The 24626-nt window shown below is 38.5% G+C and overlaps 1 protein-coding gene across 4 annotated transcripts in view; it reads left to right on the forward strand.

Annotated features, from left to right (window-relative positions):
- Nyap2 (neuronal tyrosine-phosphorylated phosphoinositide-3-kinase adaptor 2) overlaps nucleotides 1-24626 on the forward strand; it is a 246969-nt gene that overhangs the window by 166933 nt on the left and 55410 nt on the right. For all 4 annotated transcript variants that reach the window (XM_021727144.3, XM_021727145.3, XM_078018105.1 and 1 more), the window contains one exon: nucleotides 14599-14808. In XM_021727144.3, the coding sequence (XP_021582819.1) occupies nucleotides 14599-14808 (210 nt within the window). The remainder of the gene's footprint in view (nucleotides 1-14598; nucleotides 14809-24626) is intronic.

A 24626-nucleotide genomic window follows, 5' to 3' on the forward strand; every position in this document is an offset into this window, starting at 1 on the left:
ACATGCATCATTTGTGTTTCCTTCTTACAAGGACATAAGTAATGTTGGCCCTCCCCCTATAGCCTCATTTAAGCTTAATTACCTCTTTAAAGGTCCCATCTCCAAATTACTCACATCAGAGATTAAAACTTGAATATATTAATTATAGGATAGACATAATTCATTCTTGAACTAGAATAGTTTATAGGAGGAAATAGTAAATAAGCATAAATTTCAGTTACAAATCAGGTTTTCATGGGGTTTTTTCCTTCAAAACTAAGTTATAAAACAAAATGGGATGGATTGTCTGAATTTCAGACCTATCTCTGCCAGTAGCAGGTTGTCCGTAGGTCACCCTTTCAGTTTTCAAAGTACATTCTGTATAACAATAGGTCCTTTGAGATTGTACTTAGAATAGAAAAAAAAAATCACCCTAGATAAAAAGATGACAAAAATCTACAGATTATATCAACCTGTTAGACTTGTACAGTGTGCTACAATTCATTAAAGACTTGAAGAAACCTTAAAGGAAAAACATACAGGGTTAATTTTGTTTAATGCAGCACGTTCTAAAGTAAACTATGAATTTAATCTTTAAGTACACCTCTAGTCCACTAATAGTTGCAGTGTGTTTATACCATGTGGAATTTGCTTTTAGCCTGTATTAATTTTTTTTTAAATTTATGGACTTCAAGGTCTTAGCAAACTGGTTGTGTCAGGGTGCAAAAAGGGAGATAGCTGGGCTGGAAACAAAATTTGAGAATGTATTGGAGATGGAATTAAAATACAAACATGGGGGAGATTATATCACTCTATTATAGGAAGTCTAGGAAAAAATACACTGTCATGGTTTAGATAAGAGGTATTCCTCAAAAGCTCCTTTGTGAGACAATGCATGAAAGTTTAGAGATGAAATGATTGGGTTATAAGAAGTTTAACCTAATCAGTGCATTGATTCTCTCTGTAGGAATTAACTTGATGGTAACTGTAGGCAGGTAGGATATGGCTTGAGGAAGTGGGTCCCTGGGGACATGCCTTTGGGGTATGTATTTTGTCTCTGTTGAGCAGATCCATAGATATCTCTCTCTCTCTCTCTTTCTTCTTCTTCTCCTCCTCCTCCTCCTCCTCCTCCTCCTCCTCCTCCTCCTCCTCCTCCTCCTCCTCCTCCTCCTCCTCCCTGTTCCCAACTGCTTTCCTCAGCCACATACTTCTGTCTGCCTCACCTTATGCCCCAAGGAATGGAGGTGGTCTTCTATGCACTGAGACCTCTGAAACCATGTGCTTCCAAATAAGCCTTTCCTCTTGTAATTGTTCTTGTCAGGTCTTTTGGTCACAACAGCAAAACAAACAAACAAACAAACAAAAAAGCTGACAAAAATATACCCCAACCCCAGTTTACCAGTTTATAGATGTTTTCTTCCATGGATTATGTTAAGGGAAAAAGAATATTTATGACAAGGGTCTCTGTCTCTTCTCTCTGCTATAACTAGTGTAGTCTTTTACAAACCTTAATTTTGTGTTTTTTTAATTTGTTTGTTTGGTTTTGGTGATTTTTTTTTTTTTTTTTTTTTTTTTTGGTGCTAGGGATCAAACCCAGGGTCTTTTGCATGTGAGGCAAATGCTCTACCAACTGAGCTATATCCTCAGCCCCTTATGTGTACTTTTTGGATCCATACATAGAATATTGAGTTCCTTTTCTTTTCTCATAAACAGTGAGATGCTTTCAGGAAGAAGCCCTGCAGGACTGACCAGCTCCCCCTCCACCCTCAGTTGCTGTTTATTTTATCCACCTTTGTCCACTCCAGCTTTTCAGCCTTTCCCTTGTCTTCCTTGCCATGTGTTTTTCCTCTGCTAGCAAAACTTATCTCCAATTTGCCTTCTTCAAATCACTGATTAAGATTTCTTGACTTCTCTACTAGGAAAAAAATAATCTATCATAGCTTTTCATTTCAACTACCATCTCTGCTTGCAGATCTTATCAGAGCTCTAATCCTGTATTAGTTCATCTAATTATTTTCTTCCTAACTTAGATTAGGAGCCACATTCAGAGGTCATGACATTTTAGTTCACTGCCCTATTCCTCAAGGTCATAGTGTCTGACATTTCAAAATGTCTAGAAAGATGTATCCAAGGCAGACATGTACATTACCATTGGTTGAACATAAGCAAAATGATATAGTCTTCTTTTAAAATAAGTTAATCCAAAGAATATTGCAGAATAAACACCTAAATTTTGCCTTACATGATTTACATTCTTTGTTTTCTGACCCACTTTGGTGTTACTAACATGTATTGCTTGGTGACTGTGGTTTAGAGTGCACAGTGCTATGCAGGAATAGTAACCCAGAGTGTCCCCATCTGAAAACTACTGTGAACTTCTTTATAACTGTGTATGACAGTGTGTCAGCAGAGGAGTTGTATATATTCTATACCATGTACACTTGCAGCTAATTATCCCCAAATCTCATAATATTAATTTACTTGCTTATACAATCTTATAAATTTTCTTTTTAAAAAATTGCTATTGCCATTTTTAATAAGATTAGCAGTCCTTCTGGAGAGATTCCAAATAGAAGATAAAGCAAAATAAAGCCAGTAAGGCTGTTTGTTCAGAGATCAGAGTGCAAATCCTGTTTTTTTCTAATTACCTATCTTTGTCTGGCTTTAGGGAATTTATATAAACTTCAGTTTTCTTTGGTGAGTGTGTTAGTCAACTTAGGATGCTATAACATAACACCTTTGACTGAGTGGCTTAAGCAACAGATATTTGTTTCTCACAGTTCTGGAGGAGGAATGTCCTAGATCAAGGTGATGTGATGGGAGGTTCAGTTCCTGGTGAGGGCTCTCTTCTTGGCTGGCTAACAGCCATTTTCTTTTTGTTCTCTCATGTAGCAGAAAGAAAGCACCAGTGCTGCTTCTTATTATAAAGACACTATTATAAAGACACTAATTCCCTCAGGACCTTATTCAAGCCTAATTATCTCTCAGAGATTCCACTTTGGAGTGTACAGTGCCATCTTATTGGGGTTAGGGCTTCAACGTACAAATTTGGGGGACTCCGACATTGTCCATACCATGAGTTTTCTTAATCAACAGGATCCTGAATTTGCCTTGTAAGCTTATTAATCAACAGAATCCTCAGTTTTCCATAACAGTAAAGGTCATCACACCCTCCTGACGGACCCGAAAAGAGCAAATGTTTAGAGACTAGTGTAATCCCTGGCCTGTGGTAGGCACTTACTACCTGGCAGCTCTGATAGCAGTGCTGCTGCTTTATAAGAGAGTGTTAAGCTCTGGCTTTCCTGACTTACCAACAGGAACTAGGAAACATCAGCCTCCCTCTTTACATACAGCAAGAAACATTGAGCATTATCTGTATTTTTTTTTTTAAACCAGGGCTTCTATTTAGTTTAGGTCTTCTAATCAGATGGCAGGGGAAAAGTTGGATCTTAGATTTGCCAATGATCCTAAATACAGCTCTAATGTTTCTGAAGAGAACAGTTTCTTCATTTATTTTATAGTTCACTGTGATTTGATTTGGTGGGATGAATAGTAGGAAGGATTAAAATATATGACATAGAGTTACCTTGAATAATCTAAAGTTGAATTTTTTTTAGAACAGAATAATAATGTTGAAGCCTCACAAACTATTTTGCTTTCTATCTTCAAACTTTGTGTATCAGAGGTATAAAATTTTAGATTTAGGAGAAACTTTAGAAATTGTTTCAAATTTATAATTTTATTTGGAAAGTCAGAGCTCAGTAAGGGTTGCTTCCTCAAATCCCCAGGTTTTTAATATTGACCCCCATTCCAGAATGGTTTACAGTTTGTGCATTTCTTTGGAAGTATTTTTATTTTTTATTTATATATATTTATGTCTATTTTGTTATGTTTAAAAATATGTATTTTTTATGAATACTTTAAAAGAATTGTATTTTGATCCTCAGCACTGCAAAATGAAAAAAAAAAGATTTAATTATTTCACAGACATTTTTTCTAATATTGGGAAAAAACCTCCTCATTCAAATTAATATAAATAAAATATACAAGTTCTATGAGTGACTATTCCAGAGGCTCGTGTATTGTACATGCAGTATTTATTAATTGAAATTATGTACTTAAAATAGTTATTAAATACTCATTAAATATCAGTTTTGTAAAGAAGTTTCCTTATCACTAGAGCTAAGAGAAAAGCATTGCATGTGAAATTTTGAACCGTATTTTGCAAGCTAACTAATTTCTCCACCCTTTAATTTTTCTGTCAGTATTCCAGTAAAAATATTTTCTTCATTAGAAACTCAAGTATCTTATATTTAGACTGCTCTTTAAAGAAGGGAAAATAAGAAATAATATTGATTAACATCTGTATTAGAGTGGTTCAACTGCCACAGCAAACAACTACCCAACCTCAGTGTCATGATATAATATGACTTATCTTTGGGTCATGGCACAGGCATATCCCAAATAGTTGATTCAGTCAAAAATGAGCTATTCTTCCCACTGTTATTGGGAAGTTTCCATCTGGAGTCTCTTCCAGCTCCTGGGAGCTCAATGAATTTTCACCATCAGGAAAAGCAAAAAGATGAGCAGTTTGTGAGAAGTTTGATTTTCAGACCTTGAAGTAGTATATATCACATTCCAGTGCCAGGTCTCATTATGTGGCTCTTTCCACCTGTATGGAATCCTGGGAAGATGGACTAGTATGGTCCCCAGGGAAAGGTGCAAAAAGGATTTGGTGCGTGTGGCTAGTCTCTGCCCACAGGTCCTCCTGGCTTTCACAATACAGGCACAAACAAAAGTATGGACTGTGTTCTCCAAACAAATTGCCTTTGCCCTGAAATATTAGAATTTCTAGATGAAAGTGTTACTAAAATCTTTTAACACCTAAGTGTTGCCTGACGACTTCAGTGCAGGCATTTTAGGTAGAAATTATTTTGTGGAAAATATTTACAGTTCTCACCCACTTTGGTTAAAATTGAATGATCCGATTATCTGCATGTTTCAGTGAGAAATTTTGAAATTCTATTTTGGAATGACAAGCAGAATATTTTGGAGAAATAAATAAAATTTCAAATTGTTTTTAATCACAACCATTAAAAAAAAGAAATTACTAAGTATAAGCCAGTTTCAAGGTGTTGTGGGGAGAGGTACCCATGGACCGATGGTCAGGGAACTCATTTCTTTGTGAAGTCTTTGCTAATTGCCATATTGTGTCCTTGGGCAAGTTGTGTAGCAGGTTTGAATTGCTTTTACTCCTGCAGAAGGATTAGAATTCGTCGCAGAGTCGATCCTACTTCCGTGTGCCTTATCCTGTGTACCAAGGTGTTACCCTACTTGGTCTCTTGGCCCAATCTAGAGTTTCTTTCTGACTATTGAAAATCTTTCTCTCTCTCTCTATTTGAAGGGAAGCCATCTCTTAGATGTAGGAACTGACAAAACTGACCCCAGATGACAGAGTTCACACAAGACAGAGGAATAATAAAATATAAAAGTTGCCCTGTGCCTGACAGCCCTTTCATTGAGGAGAATGGGAGCTCTTGCCCTCTTTTGCCTCCAGGCTCTGGGGATGGAGTGACAGAAGTGAAACCAGAGAGCCCTGGGGCTTGCCTGGACTCACAGGTGAACTGTCTCTCTGTCTGAAAGGCTCTGATCAGCTCCACACAGCACAGTTTTAAAGTTATGATGACTTGCAATTAAATGCCAGGTCAGGATGCCCTGGACAGTGAGAGTCCTAGATTTGTATTCTGAAGATGGGACCATGGGGCGCTAGACTGTTGCACTCTGGATTCTCCAGGGTATTTATTTAAGAACAGACAGACTCTTCTGAGTTGCTATGGAAACAAGAGTACTGCTTTGGTGTGCATGTGTCCCTTAAAGTTCATGTGTTGGAAACTTAAATGACCCAACTCAGGTCTCTTGTTTAGCAGCACAAACAGACTGAGACAAGCGCCAAAACCTAGAGACAGTAGTGGGAAGGAAGCCGACTTTGGCTCTCTGTAAGCACTTTCTAGTAATTAGAGATGTTCAAGACTGAGCCAGAGTCTCCCATGAGGCAAGAACTCTCACTCCCTGGGGCTGTCCCTCAGAGGCAGGAGGAACACTTCAGTGATTATGAGCACGAATGCCTGGCTTTGAGCAAGCTGCCGCAATCCGTGATTTCTGAAGTCCCTTTCAATTCTAAAATTCAATGTCTCAATTTAATAACTCATCTGATGATGCAACTTTGTTCTCTCTGAGCACTTTGAACATGTTGTCTTTTCTGCTTAATGAATCTGCCCTAACCACCTTCCATTATTTTCATTATTCAGTGGTTGATACAGAAAGGGGTACTTTGCTTCTGCTGATTCTGCCAACATGAGGGTCAGCTCTGAAGCATTCTTTTTGTCTGCAGGAAGTTCCAGTGTTCATCAGCAACATGAGCTTTGGGTCCTGCATTGTCAGACACAGTAAAAGCTCACGCTTTGTAACAAAGGGATCCTTATATAAGATTGGGAATCTCAAGAATAACAACAAACATGAAGTCTCTTATCTACAGTAGCTGAATCATCTCATGCTCATGGAAACAACTAAATTTAATGGCAAATTAACCCTTTTAAATATTGGAGGTGGAAGGAAAATGGAATCTATGGTTCCCTAAGGAATTCATGGGACTGGTCAAAATTTCAAATGATGCTCATTCTTCCAGGAAATTATTAAAAACCTGATCTACCATTAGCAAACCAGTTAGAAATATTTATGATTTAACACAAAGATAATTTTGACTACAGTCAGGAATTCCCATTCATGAGTTATTGGAGGATATTGATCCATGCTTGCCATGGCCCATGTCCTAGGAGACACTGGTGAGATAGTATGAGCCTTGGCTGTGTTTAGAGCAAGGAGTGAAAGCCAATAAGCTAACCCTCCTGGCTGAACCACGCCTGTATTTGTTCATCTCTTGTTTCTCACTGAAGACTCAGCTATTGAGTACCACCTGAAAGAAGCTTATGGTCAGGTGGAGCGTAAGACATATATAATAAATCAACAGCCACAAGTAGGGAGTGATGCACTGATATGTACCTCGGGAGCACAGGTGTGGCCTCTCTGAACTGTGTCATGGAAGGCATGGGATTGAGCAGCAATTATAGGTTTCACTGTAGTATCATTTTATTTGGCCTACAGACATGGAGACTGTCTTGATACCTCATGAGTATGCCCAGATTCTACATATACAGTTGCCACATAAGAAAGGTGAGCACCAAAGCTCCAGTGTGTCACTTTGACTCAAAGAAGCCACAAGTCTGTTATATTATTTTTTATTTTTATTTTTTGTGGTTCTGGGGATTGAACCTAGGGCCTTGTGCATGTGAGACAAGCACTCTACCCATTGAGCTATATCCCCAGTCCTCTTGTATTATTTTTGTCACATTATTTAAAGGCCCTTGTGCCACCTAGTAGTCCACCTGTGTAGGTGCACACCAACAAATCAGGGCTGACAATAAAGAGGAAGATGACATTACACCAATATATCAGGACTGACAGGAGGGGACAACAGTACACTTTTATTGTAATTGCCACAGATAAAGCACAGCAAGATGACAAGCTTCAAGATTATTTTCGGAAGCAGGATTAGGCCATCCGGAGCCTAATACTAACCCTTTACCCTCACCTTGAGCTCAAAGTAGGGAGAGAAGGTAGGGGAAACTTCCTGGCTTGATAGCCCCTGAGCTGAGTATTCCCTAAGGATAAGACTGGGCTAGTTAGCTACTTATTTTAGTTTGGAGGTAGAAGTGTATCAGGCTGAAGGAACATAAACAGAGAGCAACTCATCAAACACGTTTTTAATATTTGTGATGAGAAACAATGTAGAAGGATGCCAAAAAAAAAAATGGTAGAAACTTTGGATCAGGATTCTGAAGGCCTTGGGGAACCTGGAAGCAATGTTACTCAAACGTTGCTGAAGAAGTCCGTGACAGAAGTGAGGCAGGAAGGGAGGTTGCCATACAGGAAGGAGGAAAGTTGAGGACCACAACTGAACCAGTGATGTGGGAGCAAGGAGCAAGAGAAAGCATTGTACATTTCTGTTTCCTGTGTGGGTCTTGAGGGTCGCTATGCCGCAGTGGACACTCCTCACATGGGGATGAGTTAGTTTCGGATGGTTCCTGAGGAAACAATGAAATGACCACTAGCACTGCTATGTAAGGAACTGTAAGGCATTATCTCTTATAATCTTCACAGGAATAGCAGTTGTTGGTATCTTCACTTACAGAGGTGGAAACTGAGGTTCAGGAACCTTGATGGAGGTTAAGTAGCCAATAAATGGTGTGGCAGAAACGTGAAACCAAGTTGTCTGGCTCTGAAGATCATGGCCTTTTGATCTAGAAAATGAGCACGGTTGGAGCTATGGTGGCGCTTGGTGTTAACATGTCTCCCTGCTCCCAACCCCAGGCAGCATATGTAAAAGCCCTGCAGTGCTGTATTTTACTTTTCATAGACTTGAAAGGGGTCTTTAGGTGTGGTGACCTACAAGACCCTCACTGATAGGGGAGTGGATGTTGATGAGGAAGAGTGACTAGGAGGTACTGCTGAGACCAGTATCTGCTAGGGGCAGCTCTGGTGAGGAAAGCCATCCAAGCCAGGAGAACTAAGTAGTTCTAGTTGGCCCAGGGTCCATGACAGAGAGAGGATGAGGACCAGTTGGGAAAGAGAGAGATGTTTACGGAAATATCGTAAAGAATCAGGAGAGAATATTTGGTCATGGAAACACTGAGTCCCTGATCTCTTATCCTTCCATTCTTTTTTGGTTTAAATACTGTAAGAACTTTAAGACAATGATCTGCAAAATACACAGCCTGAAAAATAAATGTAATGCAATCACATTTTCACAACATGAACTTGGTTTCAGATCAGATTCAACATTTGCTCAGTTGCTCATTCAAGGAACAGAACACGAGGAGCACATTCTATGTATTTGGCACTGTGTGCCACAAGCAGGGCTGTCACTGTGAACACTGAGAAGCATAAATTCCACAGGAAACTTTACCATAATATGTAGGATGGATCTTGTTTCATGAAGTTCATGTTACTAAAATCAATATATGTACTGAAATACATGAATATGTACAGTGATGTCCCCTGAATAGATTTCTTTGAGTTTACAATATGTCTTTATTACATATTTCCTAATCTGATTGTCTAATGTTTCTTTTCATTAGTTATTTTGAAGTTTTTTATTTTAATTGGAAAACATATTTGGTTACAAAGTGGTTCTTTTGTGTGTGTCTGTGTATAAACCAGATTTATTCCCAAATAAAAATGGTCAATACTCCATTTATGATTTTCTTACAGCTTTTTCACCTCTGTCTTCTACCTGGGAGACAAACATTTACGTAGGCACAAAACAGAGGAGAACAATTTCTTCAGTTCTTTTATTCAAGTTTTTCTAAATATATCTAAATTCACTAACCCTTGGCATTTGAAAACAAAGAAAAAAGAAAACTAAAAAAAAAAAAAAAAAAAAAAGCTCTTTTTGTTTGTTTCCAAAGCTGCCCGGGCTTTTGTGTAGTTGAAGCATGAGACCTGAATGGCACTTCCCTGATAGGTACATAAGTGAAACTTGAATGAGAACGGACAGTGTTGTGGCTGGAAATGCCTTGACACACATCTTAGCCTTTCTGATGTATTTCAAATGCATAAACCTGCAGGAACTGTAGTGAGCCCCGTGTTAGGATGGAACAATGTTTTTCTTTGGCTAGTTCCAATTCCAGTGAGAGAGGATTCTATAGGAGTGTGTGAAAGTCTTTTTTTTTTTTTTAAAGGAAATTCTTCTTAATACTGGTAATGGAAGAAAATACACAAGCAGATAACAAACCCAATGGTTTGCTTAAAATGTGGATGAGAACATGGGGTGAAGCAGATGGATCATTAGGCTTTGAGGCTGTGACATTTGAAAGCCAGAGTTACATTTTCTTTGAAACTGTGAATAAACAGCTTGGGAATAGTCTGGGATGTTCTTTTCTGATTTTGATTTCATTTTATTTGTCTCTGAACTGAAAGGCAAGTGATAGTTAAATTGTCCTATCTAATGATTATGCTGAAATGTATTACCTTTAAAATATTTTGACCCATTTGTAATTGATTTCAGTATAACTAGAATCTAAGTTTATAAAAGGTCCATTTAAAGACCTAAATTCTTGCAGTTGTTATGGGACTACACTCCTGATTTAAGTTCATCTCATAGAATGTTATTCATGACATGTATTTGCATAACTGCATAGCATCTTAGAGCTGGAAGGAACATAGCAATGTGAAAATAAAAGAAGACCAGACAAATGAAAACGGGCAGAGATTATTTATTCAGAGCTTGCATTTGGCAGAGACTCAGAGGCAGACAGAGGAATGGGAAAGCAAAGTGGAAAAAGAAATGTTAAATTTAGCCTAAAGATGCCTCCCTACAATCTAACTTAGTGTATAAACAAACTGCAACCTAACTTAAGATTATATACTTATAACAAATAGCAGAGCCTAAGCCAATCATAGCAGCCAAGCTTTGAGCTAATCACAGGCTATAACTGCCAAAACATGTCCAATGCTGGAAATGTAGCAAATTTCTGCATGTCATTTTCTTTATCCGACTATAAATACTGCCTTATCCGCCTATAAATACTGCCTGCTCACATCACTGAATGAAGCTCTCTGAAATTTTACTGGTTCAGGTTGCTGCCCAATTCATGAATTATGTCTTTGCTTAGGTGAATTCTACTGAATTTAATTTATCTGAAGTTTTCCTTTTAACATAAGGAAGGCTTCAGGTATGCCCTGACTGCAGGCTCTCAGCCTGGGGAAGTGGGAATTATGCTAACCAGAAATAGAGCCTGGCCTGTGATTGGTTAAATGTGTGTATTTGTCTTTCTTTAGTTTGTTCTTAGTTGGATGCTGGAGCAAAAATTGTGAAAATGACTCATTTTTAGTGCACTTGTATTAGGTTCTTATTATTGTGACCAAAATACCTGACATACACAACTTAAAGGAAAAAAGTTTTATTTTGGCTCACAGTTTCAGAGGTTTCAGTCCAGGGTCATCTGGCTTCCTTGCTTGGAGCCTGAGGAGAGGCAGGACCTCATGGCAGAGGAAAGCTGCTCAGCTCATAGCATGTCCCTGCTCTCTCTCTGTGCTTGGAAAGCAGGGAGAGAGAAGGTACATGCGAAAAGAAGCAGTTTTCTAGTTTTTCCCCCCTCTCCGAAACCAGTTCCCTTCAACTAGGCCCCACATCCCACAATTACCACGACATTCCACTATTGCAAAGCTCAGGTCTTCTGTGTGACTGAGGCAGCACGAAGACCTCCCCTTCAAACCCCGATTCTTGCTATCAAGTTAGAAAGATTTCAGATATGTTGCTCAGAGTAATGGGATTGACTTTATTGAAGGGTTAGGAGAAAGGAAAGGGGACACTCTCAAGGGAGAGAGTGAATTCTCTCAGAGAGGAGAGGAACAATATACCTCTTCTGCACTGTAGTTTTATTAGGGATCCCAGAGAAGTTTCCAGAGAGTCCTGCCCAGGTCCACCTCTTGACTTTTGACTGACAGCAAGATGGTATCAGATTTTCAAGTACCTATTGCTATGATAATTCTAGGTTCCCTTGGCCCATGCTGAGTAGTTCTTATTGAATTCTTCACCATACCTTCTTATAGATTCTATGGTTAAAATGAATTATCCTTGTCTTCTGGAATATGGTCAATGAAAAGGATCACAGGAGCCTCTCCCTTCAGAATAACTTGTGTTTCTCTTATTGTCCTTATTTCATGCCTGCAGTCCCTTGCAGATAACAGGTAGTTTGCTGAGGTTTGTGACATATCCTGCCTACTTAAGCCAGGCAGGGTTTCAGGTAAATTTCTGTATGGCAAAGAAAGTATGTGGGGGTCATCATGGGTGAGACAATATTTTGGAATTATTCTCTTAACCTCATGTTCCCACCATCCTCTTCTGTCTGTCCCCTAATATCAATAGTCCATTCAAATTATTAATTCATCAAGTGGATTAATCCACTAATGAAGTTAGAGTCCTCATGATCCAATCATTTCCTAAAAGCCTAATCTCTGAACATCTCCATGATCCAATCATTTCCTAAAAGCCTAATCTCTGAACATCAACAAAGGAGTCTTTGGGAGACACTTCATATCCAAATCGTATCTCTAGTCTTGAGCCGTTGAGGCCAATTGTTACATGGGCTACTGTTTGGCTTCTGGATTAGTAGCTAGATAGAGTGGTCTAACTTTCTACCAGTCTGGCTTTTACTGCAGAGATTAGCTTCCTGGGCAGGTTATTACAGATAATGGATTAGAGTTCTATTTTTATATGTGATCTGGGAACTTTCCATTTGTACATACCATTTCTTAATGATTATATAGTTTAAATGTAGAAAAATTAAATTCATAAAGGAGCAGGGTTATTATTTATTTAAATGAATATTACTTTTATTTGTGTGTCACTTTTTAGGTTCCAAAATGCTTAAAAATGTAGAATATTGTTAAATTATTCAAATAAAACCAAAGAAGTTAGGCAGGGCTGGCATCATCCCATTTTTGTACTTCTGAAAATGAGGCTCCTGGAGGAGAAACCAGATGTTACATCACTGGGGTCACCCGGCAGGGCTGCAGAGCAGAGGCCTCTGAGACTCCTGATCACAGCTGCTCGGTATAGCACAACTACTGTTTTTCCTACAGATTCAGATGATGGGACCACAGTGTGACATTTGTGCTGTCACCCTGCTGAAAGTTGATGAGTATTTGAACCTAAAAGTAGAAACAATAGAATATGGGTGCTCTGAATCATTTCTGTGGCCTTGAGTCATTCACTTTGGTTTTTCTCAGAAATTCATTTTTTGAATTAAACGCAAAACTTGAATTTTACAACTTGTGATAATCAGATTTTGAAAATATTATCAGCTGCATGCCCCTTTAATTCATTTATTATCACTTGATGCTCTTGTTCCAGTGTGTTTCCTACACATATCAGAACAATGCCTAAAGAGTTGAGAAACCTATTAAATAAATGAATTACTTAAATGAAATATCTATTGAAAAGAATGCTAGGTGCTAGGAAAGTGAAAACTAGCCTCCAAGAACTCCATAGCCTTTTGAGGAGAGCAGATAGATACAGAGATACGTAAGGCAAGGTCCATGAACAGATGACCATAACCAGTGGAGGGAGTGAGCTTCAAGAAAACACTTAAATTGAGTAACCCATTGAGTAGTTACTGAGCACAGACAAAATTTATATATATTTAAGTAGGAAAGTTTGTAAGTAGTTGTGAAAGATAGCATGTATTTCTTGGAGATAGAGAAGGAAGAAGAAGCTGTAACCATTTTAGTAATGTTGATTGAGTAACAGTGATCAATAGAGAGTGACAAAATTAGGAAAGGAAGAGCAAGTTGGCAAAGATTCTTGTGGGCCATAGTAAGGAGCTTAGTCAGTACCCTGTGGTAACTGGAGGCTTCCAAAGGATTAGATTTGCATTTTAAATAGTTGACTTTGGCAGTATAAGGAGTTCGTACTTGGAGGAATCAAAGACAGAGTCAAGTTGTAATAATTCAAAGGAGATGATTAGAGCTTGAACAGGAGCAGTTGAGGTAGATATGATACAAAGTAGAAGAGAAGGGGAAACAAGACGTTCAGAAATAAAATCTGCACAATGTTCTGCTGATGGGTTTGGACAGTAGTAATTAAAGAACGGGAGATAAAAACTTAATAGAACAGATGGTTAGCTGGACAGGAGGGACTATTAGGTTAAGGAGAAATGTTATCTGTTCAGTATCTGAAATGTTGCATTTGTGTTATCCACAGCAGATCTGGATGGACTTATTTAACAGGTAGTTGGATAAATGAACTGAAATCTAAGAAGAGTTGTCCAGGCTTCTGATAAACTATCAATGATCACTAACGTTCAGATGATTGCTAGCTGAGCCCCGCGGAATAAAATCATGGAAAGAGTGTAGAGAGAATGAGAAGGATTGTGGCTAAGCTTGTACCTTTGAAAAACTAATGTATCAGGGATGCGTGGAGGAAGAGAAAGTATTTTGTATTGATTTCTACAAAAAGGGCGTTAGACATAGATAACCAAACGCTGGAAGAGGAAGCATCAGTGAAAGCAAAAGAATCAAACATGCACATCGATGAGTGATGGAGAAATTGTCACTGAATGAAAATGTTTTTTAAATTCATTAACTAGAAGGTGCTAGGTGATCTTAGAGAAAATAGTTTTTGTGGAGTGGTTGGGCTGATTCAGGTCACAGAGGGTAGTAAAGTAAATGAAAGATGAGAAAGTCAATAATAGATGTAAATTGTTCTTTAAGAAATGTCCTTAAAGATGAGCACAAGGGAAGAGTTATTAAAGAAGACTTGAGTTTCATTTTGCAAAGAAAAAACCATACTCCCTCTGGTGATATTGACCTATTCACCTGAGAAAAAGATCTCATGGGATCTGTGTCCCTATTACATTTAAATATTATAGTTGCCAACACAAGTATAAGTTCTCTACAACATATTGGAAGTGTTTTAGAAAGCAACTTTTTAATTTCTTAAAAGAAATTTAGGAAAGATTTGGCTTCTGTTTAATGGAAAGTATTTTTGTTAATCCACAGAATCCACAGAGGAGCTGAAAGTCCGAAGTCATAGCACAGAGCCACTGCCCAAGTTGGAAAGCAAAGAGAGAGGGCACCATGGGTCATCATCCTCCAGAGAGCCTATCAAAGCTCAGGAATGGGATGGAACACCAGGTCCACCTGTGGTCACCAGTAGGATGGGAAGGTGCTCTGTGAGCCCCACCTTGTTGGCAGGAAACCACAGCTCAGGTAAGTAAGATTATGATTTTCACGATGGTAATTCTTTATATTTCTAGAAATTCTGCTCTCATGCAAATACTACTTAGAGAAACATCACCACAGAAACATCTGCCTCCACTCAGAGAGAGAGTGTAGGCCTTCATATGAAGGAGTGCACAGTGTATTGTACCACTCCAGGGTCCTTCTTTTCACAGAGATGATAGGTAAGTAAATAGTGCCACTGGAGCCCTGGGAAGCAGCAGCCTGACAGCTTGAAAAGTTTTGTGCTAAATTTCTTCAAACACCTCTAAAGGCCTCCAGTAAAGTAGACTTTAATTTTAAAAGTTTGGTTTAGTATTTATGCCTCCTTTGCTTAAAAAATATTTTGGGCAACTGGTAAAATTTGAACAAGATAAAACTGAAGATAGCAATGGGATGAAGATGATTAAAAGCAGTAGAAAGAGTAGATATTTTGAGCTGAGAACAGTAACTGGGCATTGCACCTAGTCTTCAAATCTAAGTCAAAAGAGAAATTTTTAATCTAATATGCCGCTAAATTTCACATCTTGAAATTAATAGTATGCAATGCAATTTTGCATGGTTAATAGATCAATATTATTATACAATCAATTTTTAACAGCAGCATATGTCTGCTTTGAACTGATTAATGCACATGCTGTTCTCATAGAGAGCTGACAATTGAAATGAACTGCAAATAATCAAGGAACCTTCTGTAGTTTTCAGGTCTGTATTCCTTCAGAGTGTTAGGGCTCTAAAGAAAAGATCAATCCTTTAATTTTTTTTTCAACTTTGATACTCACCTTAGAAAGCAATTTACATGAATTTAGCCTATGGTCTCTCTGACACTCATGCATATGTTAAAATTTTAGCAGGATAAATGATTCTTGGTGTGTGATACTGCTGAAAACATTCCCAGTAATATTTCCTACAGCCTCAAAAATCCAACTTAGTTTTGATGGTAGAACCAAAGAATGTTATCATGTGGAAAACTAACATCACAGCCTATGTTCAAATCTGATAAGAGACGTGTGCCTTTAGCAGAAATTTTAAAAGACATTTTTTAGTAAAGTGTAAATTGCTATAGATGAATGAGAAGAAGATATTTGCATATCTTGTCAAAAAGAAAGAGGGAGCAAATGATTTTATTACCACCTAAAATGATTGATGTCACTTATTGACTGAGCCTTATTATTAGTTTGGGGCTTATTATTATTTTTTAAAGAATTTTCTAAACTTATACCAGTTCTATTTAAAATATGTAAATAACATAATATATTGTGACCACAGGTATATTTTAGGAAAAACAGAAGTATTACCTGAGTGCTAACAGTGCAACAGCTACTATTTAAGGGTATGAAGATTCAATGATGAGTAAAATATTCTTGCATTGGGTGTTCAAGGTCTGGTGCAAGAAAGACAAATAGAAAATTACAATGTAATGTGTTTTAGAGTACTCAGAGAAAAAGAACAATAAGATATTTATAGATATACAGAAAGAGATTTATTATGAGGGGTTGGCTCACATAATTAGGTAGGCTTAAAAGTCCTGTGATGTGCCACCTGTAAATTGAAAATCCAGGAAAGCCGATGGGTGTGGTTCAATTTGATCTCAAAGCTATGATATCCATGTAAGTCAATGTTGCAAATCCCAATCTGAGTCCAAAGGTTTAAAAAAGAGAGTGCTGATTTCCAAGAGCAAAAGATGGATATCCCAGCTAAGTAGAGACAGTGAATTAATGGAACCAAGTGTGTTTATTGTAAAGGACAGGAGAAGGTCAGTTGAAGAAAATACAAATGTTTGTGCAATGTTCCTGAAGGGCCTTGCATATTAATTAGAAATGCTTTCAGCTACATAGCACAAGCCATCAGGGTCTTTTACAATAATGGCCTTTGTTGGCTCCCTTTGCATCGAGTTTGGAGGTCAACTGTGCAGCTGTTTTGCAGTGGGTCAAGGATATCATCAAGGACCCAGGAACTGTGTGTGCTCTATTTTTCTCCATTTCCTCTTCTGCTACCCTTGAAGATTGTTTTCATGATCTCAGCTGAACACATGTGTTTGGGCACGATGCCCCAGCAGACTCTGTCCCTTTCATCTAATTGGTCAGAAATTGGAAACATGCTTCTGAGACCAACCACTTAGTGAAAGGGATGGGAGTTCCTGGGCTTCTTCAAATCCTTTTCCCCTCTGAGTCAAGATTTTCTATCTGATATCTATAAATAACAACAGTGTATTTGCAGGCATAAGGGGCATAAGCAATGGACAATATCTGCCACATCATTATTAGGTTTTGACCATTTATGTAAAGGATCTTTTAAAGGTAGGAATAATTCAATTTGGTTTGCATCATAGAAGACTCAATGAGCATGCCAAGGCTTTAAATGTGGGTGGTAGGAAGGCCATTTACTGAGACAAGGATAGTCCATATGAAACATGGAGCAAGGTTTAGAAGGGAATGTCAGAACTTAAATTTTGACCATGAATACCGTTGGACATGCTCTGGACACATAATTGAGAAGACAATTGGAATCATAGGACTGAAGTCAGGGAGATGAGGTGTGGCTCAGTAGTGGGACTAGAGAACTTTGTAGTGATTAGAAAGTAAACTGGAAAAGCCCAAATTAGAAGAGAAGAAAACTGAAACGAGAAAGAAATTAAGTTGGGATCCTGGAAAATCCAAACATTTCACATGAGGGCAAAAACAGAAGAATCTGGGGGATGAATTGAAATGACACACTTACATGAGGAGTTGGCTCACATAATTAGGTAGGCTTAAAAGTCCTGTGATCTGCCACCTGTAAGTTGAAAGCGCAGGAAAGCCGATGGGTGTGGTTCAACTCAATCTCAAAGGTATGATAACCATGGAAGTCAATGTTGCATTACAGACCTAATCTGTAATGAAACCCTTACTCAACACTTAATAAGTTGCATAAAAATTGGTAAATATAAACCTTTAGTGTCTCCAACACTTTGACATGAATCTTCGAAGACATTCAGAGTGTAAACAATTATGCCATAGTGTTACTTTCTTTTGCCTCAAACCCCTGAAGCTTCTGTTTTGTTTTACAGCATCTAAAGTCTGCCCTTCTGAGTCTTTAGCTCTGTTTATAGAGCAATAAATTGTCTACTAACCAGAAGAAATGACAAAAGTATTTTCAGTCCCTCATGTTCCCTGCTTTAGATTCTGAAACAGTTAGATAAAGGTGGAGGAAGAAAATATTTTTGTTAAAAATTGTGTTATCAAGTTGTTGTATCCCTAAAAGATTCCAAATGTTGAGACAATGTGGCCACATACTTAATATCACTGCAAGTCAGAGTGTCTTGAAAGAGCTACTCAATGATCTTTGTCATTACTTGGTTCTGTAGTTGATCCTTCTACCACTTTTGAGGAAGAAATGGAGAAAAGGTAAAAACATTTATTGTGTTGTTAGATTTAATTATTTTGAAGAGAAAGAATGAAAAATGTGCCAATTCTGTCCTAACAAATGCCATAATTCCTCTAGTGAGAATATATAAAATAGAGAATCTGAAGTTAACTTGTCTTTGTAGGTGAAGATGGCATTTTGAACTTGCTATTGTGGAACAGAGGAGAATAAGAAATGTTTTTCCTTCTTCTTTACACTTCTTCTTTATTATCTCTGGGTCATTGGGCCACTGAACAACTCATTCCCTACAAGAAACACCAGAACAGTAATCTGTCACCTTCTGCCTAAGCCACATAGGTGTCAACACCACACCCAACCCAGAGAGGAAGGAAGACTCCACATGTGAACTCCTCTTTCCTTTTTTCAATTTTCTCTCTCTCTCTCCCCCCCCCCCACCACTCGCATACAAACACATACAAACTTCTACCAGTCACAGCCCGTTGCTTTACCAAAAGTAGTTTAGCCACTTGAAATGGTGTTGTAACGGCTCTTGTGAGGACTGAAGGATTGCTGAAGTAAAGCAAACATGTCAGGAGATCTCAATTCTAATTAACATTGCCGCTGGTTGCTGCTGCACTTTATTAAAGTTACTGTTGTTTAGTAAATCAGAGATTCCCCAGAGGGCGATTCTTGAAGGCAACGGGAAACTGGGACCCGAATGCTTGGAAAAATAATGGGAAAAAGTGGGGAAATTATTTAAGTAAATATGGCATTTACAAAAACTCAGATTTCAATCACTGAATCAATTAACAAGCAGTTTCCAAGCAGCTTGTATCCAGCTCTGTTATGGTTTCTGGGGGACATATATTCATAGTCACACACAGCACCATCAGCTACATAAAATACAATCTCTGCCACTCAGAGGTCTTACTCTGCTTCCTTATGGCTTAGGACTACTGTATGTACTTTAATTAGATTGTAATTAAATGTGTTATTTTTATTATTGTCTTCTGTCTACTATACATTTAAAATCATTCAAAGAACAAAACTGTAATGCAGACTTGAAAAATGATACAGGGCTTAATAGGAGACATTAAGCCTTACACCAGGATTTCATCAAATCTTCCAAAAAATTATTATCATCAGCTGAGTAAAAGAGAACCTCCCATGTGGAATGAAGAAGGTGAACCCAGGGTGGAAGAGCATGGGAGTGCTCATGAAATGTGCACACACATTCATGCGCATACACACACACACACACATACACAAACACATACAGAGCTAATACTGTAACATTTAAATCAAAGCAAGAATGAAAATCCAAAAAGTTGGAAGACTAAAGACTTTCAATGAATGTCAGCTGCTCTGGGCCCACCCTCATGTGCTTCTGCTGTGGTGAGCAGGTCTTGGTGCCAGCTGAAATGTCTGTAGGACAGACACGCCCTTCAGCAGGTGGAGAGGAGAGGTGCCCCTGGTCAAAGCAGGCCTGCTTTCTCACACAGGAAGCACATAGAAATGGATACCACTCTCACAAAAGAAAATAACTTACCATTTTTTTCTGAAACTTGAAACACTTTTAATGTAAAGTATGTCTTCTCCAATTTGGTGGAAGTATGAATATAAAAACCACTTTCTCTACTTCAAGGAAAAGCCATTGCAAGCTGGTGAACCTTGGCACTGAGGGATGGAATGCAGGATGCCTGGAGAGCACAGGGTGTGTTAAGGACACAGAAGCCACCCAGTACCTGCTGATGCTGCCCATGTGAAATGCTAACCCCAGGTTTCCAGATTCAATTGCTATTGTGTGAAATCTTCCAATTTTTAAGTATATTCAGATTCAATATTTAAGTATTTTCATAAAATGTGAATGATTCACTTCTTTCTTGTTGGGTAAGATGTGGAGACTGCCACTTTACACTTTCTGGTTTGCAAAATCAAGTGTGACCATTAGTTGGAGGCATGGATTCAACCCTGCATTGAAGAGTCTTGGTTCCAGAAGAAGAAGCAGGTGCCAGTGGACACCTTGATCTCTTCCATTTAATTTTTTTAGGAGCTCAGGACATTTGATAAAGCCATGCTGGTATAGGAATGGGGAAAAGACAGTCATGAAGCCTTTGATGGTCAGGCAGGGAGGGATAGTTTCTTAACTCTAGAAGAGGAACAGACATCTAGAATTCTATGAATAATGAGGACCAGCAGCCTAGTTCCTCATTTAAAAAAAACTGGAAAGATGCCAAGACCACTGAAGGGGAGAAAATTCAAGGGGTTTCCACTCAGGCTGGACTTTGTGCTTCACAGTTTCAACTTCCATCATATAGAATCTTGTACTTCAGGAGACTGAGCCTGGACAACAGACTCCCTTGGGATAACCATCATGAGCTGAAGACCAGAAGGACCCCATGGTATTTTCCATTCTGCAGCATATGATTCTGGGCCTTTTCACAACCCACTGTATGGGGAAGCATTTTCTCTAGCCATATATGATTCTGCCTTTTATGTTCAAGCAGAGCTATTTGCCCACAAATTCAGAGAAGTGAAAAACAGATACAAATCTACTTTTATATAAAGAAAGTAACATGACATTTCTTGTATCCCATATTTTATACTGATTATAAATGCAACTCTGTATAATATGGTGGTTGAGTGCTGAGACTGACCAACCAGCAAATCTGGATTTAAATCCCGACTGTTTTCATTGGTAATGATATTGGGCATGTCCCTTCATCTCTCTGAACTTGATTTGTGAAAGATGGATGATAACAATACCTAACTCATTTAAGGCAAGAGTTAAGTGAGATAAAAACATGCATTGCAACCCAATGAATTTTCAATAAATACCAGTTATTCCTATGATTTCTGTTACATTTACAAATATCTCTGCAGCAAAGTAGTGAAAACCATGGGTCTGGGATGATGAAGGAATGAAGAAGAGTTTCCCATAAGAAGTGGCATTTGAGCTGAGCCTTGAACTGAGCAGAAGTGAGAGCACCAAAATAAATAAGTAGCAAGAATGGTGAGGAAAAGGAGCCCTGGAGTATTTTGGTTTTAGTGGGAGACGGTGAAAACCTGGCTTCAACATAGCAATTCATACACCCTAAACTGTTTCTTAAGATATTAGCCCGTCTAATTCTTATCCAAATCACCATTTTGAAGATTGGGGAAATTAGGAAGATGTTAGAGTACTATTCGAAGGCCTGTAACTAGAGACCCTGAAGAACTGAAGAATGGGAACCACTTAATACAACCAATAGAAAGTTGAGATTCAGAAATGGGTAGTACTAGAAGGAATCCCAGATTCCAGTCTTTGAGCACTAAACTTTTATCCATTGATTTCTAAGAAAGATGCTTTTTTCTTGAAAATTTGGAAACACAATTACTATACTTGATGACACCACAATGACTGCATATATTTACTGATAAACTTCCTGAAGCAATAATTCAAGACATTTACGAGCCAGCCTGCTATAACCACAAATAGGCTCAAGCACAGAGAATTGAAAAGCAGGTGAGCAGCTCAGAACAAGGCAGTGGTTCTGGGGACTGTGCAGCAAAGTATAGAATTTTCTTTTGCTTGCTTTTTTTTTTTTTTTTTTGTACTGGGGACTGAACCTAGAGGCACTTAACCACTGAGTCACATCCCCAGTCAATTTTATTTTATATTTTGAGACAGTGTCTTGCAATTTTCTTTAGGCTTCATTAAATTGCTGGGGCTAGATTTGAACTTGTGATCCTCCTTCCTCAGCCTCCTGACCTCCTGGGATTATAGGAATGTGCCACTCTGTTTTGTTTCATTTTGTTTTTAAGTGTAACTAAAATATGTTTGGCAACATTATTAATAAATTAATATTTTGGTGGTAATGGCTTAAGGAAATTGCATAACTCTGCTGTCACCCAAATTCTGTTAAGATAAAGAAAATCTCACCTTGTAGGTCATTATGAGGATTACATTTTTTAAAAAGCATGAAAATGCCTGATATAGAGCCAGTTTAAAATAGCTAGCAGACCAATTTTGCAGGAAAGGTCTTTTTATTATATCCTCCTAGGACTAAGACTGAATATTTCCTCTGGAGAGTTTAGCACATGGCAAATATGATGCAAGTTTTTCTTGAACTATATGTATGTAGTTACACTGGCTGTGGAACTACTGTTAGTGCAACAGCCTGTGATTTACTTAATTGTGCATTTTCTTAGAAAAAGGTTAGGCCAGTTTGATGACCATTTTTGGATTCTCTTGAGAACACATTTATAAATGAAATTTAGAGAAATGACCAGAGGCAATCCTTAAGACTTAATTGCTATATCATATACAGTTATCAAAAAGTAATATTAATCTTTCATGCCTCTGTTTTGCTGGGTGGTAACTAATGTGATTTAAGACAATGAAAGCAAGGAGGTAGGAATCATGAGAAAATATTGATATTCATAAATTTACACATCAAGTTGAATAAATATCCAACTTAACATTTGATCATCAATTCCCTTTTTGTTCATTTTCTAATAAAAGACCTTAACATCTATTCAATATCATGCAGGGGTATGATGCTAGGTGCTAGGGGAAGGGCAGACATATGGTGAACCCAGGACTCATACTCCAGCAGTGTTTTTTTTTTTTCTTTGCCATGATAAAAAGGTCTGACAAGAACAATTTTAGGAGGAAAAGTTTATTTGGGGGCTTATGGTTTCAGAGGTCTCAGTTCAGAGATGGCTCTGGACCCAAGGTGAGGCAGGACATAATGGTGGAAGGGTATGACTGAAGAAAGCAGCTGGTAACATGGAACCAGGAAGCAGAGAGAAAGACTCCACTTGCCAGATACAAAATATATATTCAAAAGGCACCCCAATGGCCTACCTCCTCCAGCCACACTGTGCATGCCTTCGGTTACCACTCAGTTAATACCTGTTGGGGGATTCATTCACTAATTAGGTTAAGGTTCTCATAACCCAATCATTTCATCTCTAGACTTTCTTGCATTGTCTCACAGATGAGATCACCTGATATCTAAATAATGATATTCTGTCCCTGGGCTCCAAAATCTCATGCTTGTCTCACAATGCAAAAATTCAGTTAGTCCATCTTTAAGAATCCTCACACTTAAGAATTCAAGAATTGTCCCAGAGTACACATCCAAAGAATCCTCTGAGACTCAAGGCAACATTTCATTATGATTCCCTATAAAAACTCGAAGGCCACTTACATGTATCCAAGCATTTCCATTCCATGTGGTTGATGCCAAGGTCTGCCACCATCTTGGGCAGTAATGAAGGCTCCAGGGACCATGGATGGTTGAGCAGTCTCTGAGTACCTGTGTGGCTGAGCATGGTTAAACAACCTCCTAGGTCCCCCTGTGCAGGTATAGTGCCCCCGTGGTCTCTTCTTAAATAATTTTTTTACTTTTACACCCTTGAGCCTGAGATGGGTATGATCTTGCCAGTTCCTGAGATGCCCTCAAGACATCTTTCCTAGTGTTTCTGGGAAGTCTTAAGCATTTCTTTTGTGACTGTAATGCCTTTAACAACCACACATTCCTTACTTTGGCCAAACTGCAAGTGTTTGCAATTTTTTCTGCTTTGCTCTCTGCTCCTAATTAACTTCCGGTAAAAGCCTTCAGCAGTACCCATGCCACTACCTGAATATGATGCTGCCTAGAAATTTCGTCCACCAGATTAAGAGGTCTATCACCTTTAAATTCAGCCTCACAGAAAGTCTCAGGACCCAGGGAAAAAGCAGATAACTTCTTAGCTAGAACATAACAGGAATGGCTTCCAGTCCAATTTCTAGTGGAGTCCTCCTTCTCTGAAATCTCATGAGCCCTGTCTACTGTGCACAGTCCTACTGGTCTTCTGAACTCCACCAGTATCACCCATTAAGCTCTGATTATACAGTCTACAACTTTCCCAGCTTATATCGCTAAACTTTCCAAAATGCATCCCACAAATTACAAAAAGCTCCAAAAGCTTCTAAACCACATAATCAGGTTAGTCACAGAAACAACTTCCCTTCTTGGGACCAACTTCTGTTTTAGTCAGCTTTTCCACTGCTGTGACCAAAGGACCTGACAAGAACAATTTTAGGACAAAAACAATTTGGGGGGTTCATGGTTTCAGAAGTCTCAGTCCATAGATGGCCGGCTCCATAGCTCTGGGCCCAAGGTAAGACAAGACATCATAGTGGAAAGGCGTGGCTGAGGAAAGCAGCTGGAAATATGGCACCAGGAAGCAGAGAGAGAGACTCCACTCACCACATACAAAATATATCCTCCAAAGGCACACCCCAAATGACCTACCTCCTCCATCCACACTCCACTGGCCTTCAGAGAGGACCCAGTTCATTCTTATCAGGGCGTTAACTTACTGATTGAGTTAAGGTTCTCATATAACCCAATCATTTCACCTTCAAACTTTCTTGCATTGCCATACACATAAGCACTTGGGGGAACACCAAATATTTAAACCATAATAAGTGG

Source organism: Ictidomys tridecemlineatus, chromosome 7, assembly GCF_052094955.1.
Source record: "Ictidomys tridecemlineatus isolate mIctTri1 chromosome 7, mIctTri1.hap1, whole genome shotgun sequence".
NCBI classification, from domain to species: Eukaryota; Metazoa; Chordata; class Mammalia; order Rodentia; family Sciuridae; genus Ictidomys; species Ictidomys tridecemlineatus.